Genomic DNA, 9,398 nt, shown 5'->3' with positions numbered 1-9,398 from the left:
GACACACTTACATACCCCCAAGACTTAACCCCAGCAACACATACGCGCCCAAACTGTGTAATAGTCTTGATATACATTTGCCTACGAAGGAAGAAATCTGCCCACCCTTACGTAACCCAACACAAGCATTTAGTCCATTTTCAAGAGGGGTCCATACTACTCACATTGAAGTCTTCTTTTGACCATCAGGTGTTGCCTTACCTGGAAAGAAAGAAAACAGTCATTAATAAGATGCGTTGAACTTTATGCATGTCAAATATCAGCTGAAGTAGGCAGGAAGACACCTACCGAACGGGCGCAAGCCACTCCCGGTGAGGTATATATGGGAGGTGAGAAGGGAGCTGAAGCCCTCCAAAGACCCTTCCTATGTCCTCACTAACCGTTTTCCTATTGTCTCACCAACACCGGAGAGTAGTTCAGCATGCTCTCTAAAGACTGATCCTCTCTTTATCCACACCACACTACATTCACACATCATATACACCTTTTCCCAAAATTCAAATTTCAAAATGGCGCACCTACATCAAGCCTAGGAGTCCCCACCTGGGGGGGGTACCACAAATTCCCCCAGGGAGGACTTCCCTTCTGGCTGCCGACCCGAGAGGTGTCTTGATAACTCCTCGAACCTCTTTCTTCTCAATTTCTGCAACATTCGCGGTCTTCGTTCTAATTTTCATTCTGTGGAACATCATCTCTCCTCCTCTAAACCTCACCTTCTCTTCCTTACCGAAACACAGGTTTCTGAGGCTACTGACAGCAATCTCTACTCTGCTCCCTCCTACTATCTCTATCCTAAATTTCAATCCAAAGCTGGATGTTGCGCCTACGTGCGCAACGACATCACTTGCTCTCGTGCCCACAACCTTGACTCTTCTGAATTTTCTACCATCTAGCTAAGACTTCATTGTCATTCTATTACTAAATACATCTGTGCTGTTTATCTTGCACCTAACTCTACAAACTATGTAAAATTCTTTGACTATTTGAATTCTAAAGTGGAGCACATCTTGACCCACTCTCCCTTCGCTGAAATCTCCATCCTAGGAGATTTCAATGTTCACCACCAGCTTTGACTTTCATCCTCTTTCACTGACCATCCTGATGAACAAGCCTACAACTTGCTATACCCAACGACCTAGAGCAGTTGGTCCAGCACCCTACACGTATTCCCGACCGTCTTGGAGACCGGCCCAACATTCTAGACCTCTTCCTTACCTCAAACCCTTCTGCTTATTCTGTCAAACTGTTCTCTCTGTTGGGCTCCTCCGATCACAGTCTTATTTCTGCATCCTGTCCAATCGCTCCTGTACACCCTCTGGACCCACCGAAGAGGCGATGCTTCTGGCATTTTGCTTCAGCTCGGTGGAACGACCTGAGGATGTACTTTACCGATTTCCCGTGGAATGATTACTGTTTCCAGGATAGAGACCCCTCTGTGTGCGCTCAGCGCATCACAGAGGTGATTGTCTCTAGAATGGAGGCATACATTCCTCGTTCTTTCTCTACTCCTCACGCTAAAAAGCCTTTGTTTAATCACGCTTGTTCTCGTGCTGTCAATGGTAGAGAGGCAGCTCACAAAAGGTACCAGAGCCTTCAAACTAATGCTAATTATGAACTTTACATTTCTGCCCGAAATCGTGCCAAATCTATTCTCCGACTAACCAAAAACTCTTTCATTAATAGAAAATGCCAAAACCTTGCTTCCTCTAGCTCTTCCCGTGACTTCTCGCATCTAGCCAAAAACATCTCCTCCAACTTCACTTCTTCATCTTTCCCTCCACTTCTCAGTCCTGACGGAAACACCGCCGTCTCATCTATCTCTAAGGCTGAACTCTTCTTTCAAACTTTTTCTAAAAACTCCACTCTCGACGATTCTCGGCATATTCCTCCTACTCATCCCCCCTCTGACTCCTTTATGCCTGTTATAAAGATTCTTCAAAATGATGTTTTCTATGCCCTCTCTGGCCTCAATCCTCAGAAGGCTTATGGACCTGACGGAGTGCCTCCTATTGTCCTTAAAAACTGTGCCTCAGTGCTGTCACCCTGCCTGGTCAAACTCTTTCGCCTCTGCCTGTCAACATCTACCTTTCCTTCTTGCTGGAAGTATGCCTTCATACAGCCTGTGCCTAAGAAGGGTGACCGTTCCAATCCTTTAAACTACCGTCCTATAGCTTTACTTTCTTGTCTATCTAAAGCTTTTGAATCAATCCTTAACCGGAAGATTCAAAAGCACCTTTCCACTTCTGACCTTCTATCTGATCGCCAGTATGGGTTCCGCAAGGGGCGTTCTACTGGTGATCTCCTAGCCTTCTTAACTGACTCTTGGTCATCCTCTCTTAGCCGTTTCGGTGAAACCTTTGCTATTGCGCTGAACATATCAAAAGCTTTTGATAGGGTCTGGCACAAATCTTTGCTTTCCAAACTACCCTCCTACGGTTTCTATCCTTCTCTCTGTACCTTTATCTCCAGTTTCCTTTCTGACCGTTCTATTTCTGCTGTGGTAGACGGTCACTGTTCTTCCCCTAAACCTATTAACAGTGGTGTCCCACAGGGTTCTGTCCTATCTCCCACTCTCTTTCTGTTGTTCATTGATGATCTTCTTTCCAAAACGAACTGTCCTATCCATTCCTACGCCGATGATTCCATTCTGCATTACTCAACTTCTTTTAATAAAAGACCCACCCTACAGGAACTTAACGACTCAAGGCTGGAGGCTGCAGAACGCTTAGCCTCAGACCTTACTATTATTTCCGATTGGGGCAAGAGGAACCTGGTGTCCTTCAACGCCTCAAAAACACAGTTTCTCCACCTATCCACTCGACACAATCTTCCAAACAACTATCCCCTATTCTTTGACAACACTCAGCTATCACCTTCCTCAACACTAAACATCCTCGGTCTATCCTTAACTCAAAATCTCAACTGGAAACTTCATATCTCATCTCTTACTAAATCAGCTTCCTCGAGGCTGGGCGTTCTGTACCGTCTCCGCCAGTTCTTCTCCCCCGCACAGTTGCTGTCCATTTACAGGGGCCTTGTCCGCCCTCGTATGGAATATGCATCTCATGTGTGGGGGGGGTCCACTCACACAGCTCTCCTTGACAGAGTGGAATCAAAGGCTCTTCGTCTCATCAGCTCTCCTCCTCGTACTGATAGTCTTCTAACTCTCAAATTCCACCGCCATGTTGCCTCTCTTTCTATCTTCTATCGATATTTTCATACTGACTGCTCTTCTGAACTTGCTAACTGCATGCCTCACCCCCTCCCGCGGCCCCGCTGCACAAGACTTGCTACTCATGCTCATCCCTGTACTCTCCAAACCCCTTATGCAAGAGTTAACCAGCATCTTCACTCTTTCATCCCTCACGCTGGTAAACACTGGGACAATCTTCTTTCATCTGTATTTCCTCCTGCCTATGACTTGAACTCTTTCAAGAGGAGGGTATCAGGACACCTCTCCTCCCGAAATTGACCTCTGATTTCGAACACTCCTTTAACCTCTGTTCTGGAGCAGTGAGTAGCGGGCCTTTTTTTAGTTTTTTCAATACGCCCTTGCACTCTCTCCATAGCTGTAAAAAAAAATAAAAAAATAGCATCACTCCTCAGGCAGCCTACGAACTTTTCAGCCTACCCTTTTATATACTCAGTTAGGAATGAGAAGAGGAGAAGAAAGAGGGAGAGGGAGAGGGAGAAAAACAAGGGGAGAGAAAAGGAAAGGAGGTCGAAGAAGAGGAGGGAGAGGAGGAAGAGAAGAAAGAGAGGGGATGATGTTCTTATGTTCTTATGTAAGACCCGGTTAATCTTCTCTGTGGCCTTGGGGAAATAGTCGTAAGAATATGGACCCACATCCCAAGCCAGTCACGGAGCGGCAGATCACACATGAAAACCCGGTTAATCTTCTCTGCGGCCTTGGGAAATAGTTGTAAGGGGAGCCCGATATGTTAAGGAATATGGACCCACACCCTGAACCACTGTAATATATATACCATCAAGCCTTGTCCTCCTCCTCCTCATTTTGTCATTTTTTCTCCTAACTTCCATTCTTTCTTTCCATCCTTTTCTTTTTTCTTTACTTCCTCCTTTTCCATTCTTCCTCTTCTTATTTTCATTTTCCTTCCCTCTAATCTCCTTTTTCATACAGCAACAGATCAGTAAGACATACACGCCGAAGCTTTGCAGTACTTTCCCTTCCACGCTGCTATACCTAATCCCGTGCAGCTGAGACTCTTATATACCATCAAGCCTTGTCCCCTGTAATGCTAATCCCGTGCAGCTGAGACTCTTATATACCATCAAGCCTTGTCCCCTGTAATACTATGCAATACTTCCCTCTCACGCTGCTATACCTAATCCCGTGCAGCTGAGTCTTATATACCATCAAACCTTGTCCCCTGTAATACTATGCAATACTTCCCTCTCACGCTGCTATACCTAATCCCGTGCAGCTGAGAGTCTTATATACCATCAAGCCTTGTCCCCAGTAATACTATGCAATACTTCCCTCTCACGCTGCTATACCTAATCCCGTGCAGCTGCCAGTCACGCGTGCCAGCCGTGGAGAGGGAAAGAATGAGCCTGTCCCATAAATCCAAAGTTTCTCTCGTTGTTCTTCACATTTAACTCACTCCCGCAACTAACGTCCCCATTCACAGAGGTTCGCCGCTGCTTTCTCGACATCCCGCCTCCCGTAAAGCCCTCTGGCGGCGGTGAAGGCTACTGCATGACCCTCGGACTCTCTCTCTCTCTCTCCCTGTAGGATGTGGGATAAAGGGAAGGAGAGTCTGTGATGGGATGGAGAGGGAGAAATTAGATAGAAGTAGTTGTAGTAGTGCTGGTGGTGGTAATAGTAGTCTCTCTCTCTCTCTCTCTCTCTCTCTCTCTCTCTCTCTCTCTCTCTCTCTCTCTCTCTCTCTCTCTCTCTCTCCACCCCTTCCCTCATCTATTGCCGTGTCAGTGGGCGTCTATGGCAACCCTCACGCCACCACCACGGCAATACTATCAACGCCCCGATGAAGGTAAACACAACACATAAAAAAAAGAATGGAAAAAAATGACAGCAAACACCGAATCGCCTCGTCGTAACCTCGTCATGAAACACGCACGAAAAATAAAAAAGAAATAAAAATAAAATAAAAATCCCAGTCTATGCATAACAAAGTAAATTAAACAGTTTTTTTTTTATTTATTTACACACAGTTGTTGCAGAGTTTCTTTTTTATTTTTATTTATTTTTGGTTCTGTCTGTGTGTGTGTGTGTGTGTGTGTGTGTGTGTGTGTGTTTAACTAATGAGAGAATATTATTTCTGAATGTTTTGTTTGGTGTGTGTCACGTATATAAATATATATATATATATATATATATATATATATATATATATATATATATATATATATATATATATATATATATATATTATTGTGTGTGTGTGTGTGTGTGTGTGTGTGTGTGTGTGTGTGTGTGTGTGTGTGTGTGTGTGTGTGTGTGTGTGTGTGTGTGTGTTTTACGTCGTTGCCTGTTGCGCCGGTAGGCATCTTCCTGGTGGGGCCTGATGGTCGGCCCAAGGCTTTTTCCAGGTGGGGCCTGATGGTCGGCCCAGCCCGTTCTGGCGCAGGCGAGTGTTTATAGTGGCGCCATCTTGCATTGGCTCATGCTGCCCCCCGGAACTCGTTCTTGATTCGCTTGGACGGCTTCCTCTAGAGTCCGGGTTGATGGGTGGTCTTCAGGACAGCATGTGGGTAGTTTTAAGCCACTCGGCGGTGACTGAAAAATCCGAGTGGTAGCGTGGGGATTCGAGCCCGCGTCGTCCATCACGCGGTGAATGTGGGCCCAGTACACTACCAGTTCGGCCACCGCCTACCTGTGTGTGTAATAATAATAATAATATACGATTTATTTAGGGATGAGCAGCTCGATAGCTGAAAATATACATATTATATATGGAGATCATGAAAATAACAAACTTAAAATTAACTTAGGAGTAGAGTGTCTATGTGTTAAGGATTTTTACTATTGTCGGTATCGCACTTTTCTTGTACCTGTCTGTGCGTGCACGTATTGGGAGCAGCTTGTTGTGATGTCGGACACTGTAGCGGGGAGGGGGAGCTACCGGGGGGAGCAGGTTCCTATGTCGTGGGTGGTGGAGGAGTTTGTTGGTGATCTGCTGGAGGAGGTGTTGGTGGCGGGCCTGAAGGGTGGTGAGGTGCAGGGCAGGGAGGGCCTCCTGGTAGGTGGTGTAGCCGGTCCCCAGGATCAGCCGCACCGCCCTTTTCTGCACCCGCTCGAGTTGATGGCGTTGAGGGAAGATGACCAAGCTGGGGACGCGTATGTGAGCCGAGGGAGTATGAAGGTGGAGTACACACTCGCCAGCTCACGCGCGGGTGTCCCCAGCTTCTTTAGTCTTCGGAGGAGGTGTAGTTGGTAAGTGACTGACTTTATGAGGGAGCTGATGGCCTTGGTGATAACGGTGGTGTGGTGAACGAGGTCGAAGGCTTTCCGGAAGTCTACGAAGGTGAGGGCCACTGAAGTTTTGCGTTTTTCAAGGTTCCTGTAGACGTAATCGAGGAGGTCAATGAGGCAGTGAGTGGTGGAGGAGGACTTGATGTTCCCAAATTGCTGTTGGTCCATGAGGGGGGCGAGGTGAGTATAGGCCCATCTGAAGATGAAGCCTTCACAGAGCAGGCTGGGGATCGGGGTGATGGCGATGGGCCTGTAGTCACTAAGGGACTGAGGTGTGCTTGTTTTGGGGACGGGGGTAACGTAGGCTGTCTTCCAGGCTGCGGGACACTGACTTTGATGGAGAGAGGCGTTGAAGATGGAGCACAGAGGAGTGAATAATTCAGTGGAGAATCCTTGGTAAAGTTTGATAGGGAGGTCAGTTGGGGTAGTGGAGCGTCTCGATTTGAGCTTGAGTAGCGCGTTGGCATCCTCGTAATCTTGAACTAAAGGGAGTGGTGCAGGTGTGGGTAGATAGGCGGTGAGTGAGGTGAGGTCTAGGCTGGGCAGGGACTGGCAGATGTCGGCGAAGTGGGTGTTAATGACCTCAGCTGCTTCCGGGGCAGGCAGGAGGGCCACACCCGGAATGGAGACAGTGGTCTTGTTTAATCCACACAGGTCACGGATCTTGGAGTACCACCTGCTGATGTTTCCCTGCTTGAGCTTGTGTATCTTGTTGGGGTAGTATGTTAATTTTGCTGCCTTGATTTCCCGTATCACTTTGTTCCGGAGATGCTTGAAGAGGGAGGGGTCGGTGAAGAATGCTGAGTTGCGTTGCTGCATGAGGCGCTTAATCCTGGGTGTGATCCAAGGGGCATCTGATGGGTGGGTGCGCAGAGATTTTTCTGGGAAGAAATGATGGTGTGCTGTGGTGATGGTTTGCTGGTAGTTGTTCCACTTGTCTTGAACGTCCTCAACACTGAGCACCTCAGCCCAGGGGTACCGTGTGATCCACTGACCAAACTGTTGCACTGCTGAGTCCGTCACGGGTCTGTAGGTCTTGGCAACAGTGCGTGCGGGGCGTGAGGTGGAAGGCGCCGGCGACCACAGAATGGAGGCGTGCTTGCTGCGTCCCATGGGAGGGACTGGCTGAGGGGGGAGGGAGTGCTGGGTGAGGTCAAGTGTGTTTCTCCCACGAGTAGGAAAATCCACTACCTGTGTGAGGTTCAGCTGCTCTTCTATTTCACAGGTGTTGAGTTGATTAAAATCACCACAAATTACCACTTTTGCAGAGGGGAATCTTGATCGGAGGTCATCCATATTGTAGATGATGTGAGTGATGAGCTAGATGGCCGTGGCGGCGCGAGGGGGGTGGTAGACCAGGCAGAGGATGATTGAGGCAGCGAGGCGGGGGTGAGAGGGGGGGTTGAACCTCACCCACAGGCCTTCCACACCCTCTGGGGGGTCCACAGGGAGGAGGGTGGGGTGAAGGTCAGAGCGGCAGTACAACACTAATCCTCCACCACGTTTACCTGTCCTGAGGCGGTGAAATAGTTGGTAACCCGTGACGTTGCAGGTTTCAGGGGTTATTTGCCAGGCTTCTGTTATGGATGCTACATCAACACTGGTGGTGTTGATGGTGGTGATGACCTCATCCAGTTTGTTATTGAGGGATGTCACGTTGGAGAGTAATATTGAGGGCAAGTCATACCACAGTCGAGGCACTTCAAGATGTTTGTAAGGTTTGTCTTGTTTGGAGGCTGCTTTCTTCCTTGAGGTGGTGATCACTGATATTTGTTTTTTGACTGACCTTCCTTGTCTTGTGCTGCGGTTCCGAAAAAAGTGAAGAGCTTTGAGTTTCACTATCGTATTCACTTCTGGATAGTTGGCACTGCGTCGTAAGCGATAGAGAGCCCGACTCGGGTAGAACAGTCTTGGTGCACACACGTCTTCACTATTCACTAAGAAGCTCTTAAAGTAAGTGACGGGGAGGGAAGGCCAACACGCTGACCCAGGCTGCTCACGGGAGCGCCACGGACACGTCCTGCCTCGTCGAGGTCAGAGGTGTGTGTGTGTGTGTGTGTGTGTGTGAAAGTTTGTGGGTCAATAAGTCAGTCAGTCAGGCAGTCAGCGTGTGTGGGTGAATATATATTGGTTAGCTCTTTCTTCCTTTCTTTCTTCCGTCTTCCCTTCATTCAGTCAGTCAGTCAGTCAGTCACTCAGTCAGGCAGTCAATTAGTCAGCGTGTGTGTGTGTGTGTGTGTGTGTGTGTGTGTGTGTGTGTGTGTGTGTGTGTGTGTGTGTGTGTGTGTGTACCATGCCATCCCTCCACCACCCAGCACCACACACTACAACACCCCGTCAGGTTCTCGGCCCAGGGCAGCGCGCGGGGCCGTGGCTCTCGTGGACAGTCATTATCATTATCTACATCAATGACATAGACAATGGGATAACTAGTGACATAGGTAAATTTGCAGATGACACCAAAATAGGACGCACTATTAGGACAGGGGAGGATGCTAGAGCACTGCAGGAGGATCTCAACAAACTGTCAGCTTGGTCAGAGAAATGGCAGATGAATTTTAACATCACCAAGTGTGGCGTACTTAGTGTAGGAACACGCAACCCATTACACGGGTAAAGTTTCACAGCGATAGGCAGGTCTGAGTGTGAAAGGGATTTGGGAGTGTTAGTGAACTCTGACCTAAAACTAAGGAAGCAATGTATTAGTGCGAGGAATAGGGATAACAGGGTATTAGGCTTTATTAACAGGACGGTAACCAACAAGAGTGCAGAGGTCATCCTCAGACTCTAGCGTTAGTTAGGCCACACTTAGATTATGTTGTCCAGTTTTGGTGCCCACACTACAGAATGGACATCAACTTGCTAGAATCAGTTCAGAGGAGGATGACCAAGATGATTCAGGGGCTGAGGAACCTCCTATATCAAAATAGGCTGAAACATC

General features: G+C 47.8%; 1 protein-coding gene across 1 annotated transcript; it reads right to left on the bottom strand.

The window, feature by feature from the left end:
* Positions 1-6,250: 6,250 nt before the first annotated feature.
* Positions 6,251-7,570, bottom strand: LOC127001045 (uncharacterized). Its single transcript, XM_050865214.1, has one exon. It carries the CDS (start codon positions 7,568-7,570, stop codon positions 6,251-6,253), a length of 1,320 nt encoding a protein of 439 aa, XP_050721171.1.
* Positions 7,571-9,398: the final 1,828 nt, after the last annotated feature.

The sequence above is a fragment of the Eriocheir sinensis genome, chromosome 20 (assembly GCF_024679095.1).
Source record: "Eriocheir sinensis breed Jianghai 21 chromosome 20, ASM2467909v1, whole genome shotgun sequence".
In the NCBI taxonomy this organism is placed as follows: Eukaryota; Metazoa; Arthropoda; class Malacostraca; order Decapoda; family Varunidae; genus Eriocheir; species Eriocheir sinensis.
This window is presented reverse-complemented; position numbering and strand designations above follow the sequence as displayed.

Coding starts and splice junctions, on each gene's coding strand:
- LOC127001045 (XM_050865214.1), bottom strand. CDS start 7,570: ATGGGACGCAGCAAGCACGCCTCCATTCTGTGGTCGCCGGCGCCTTCC.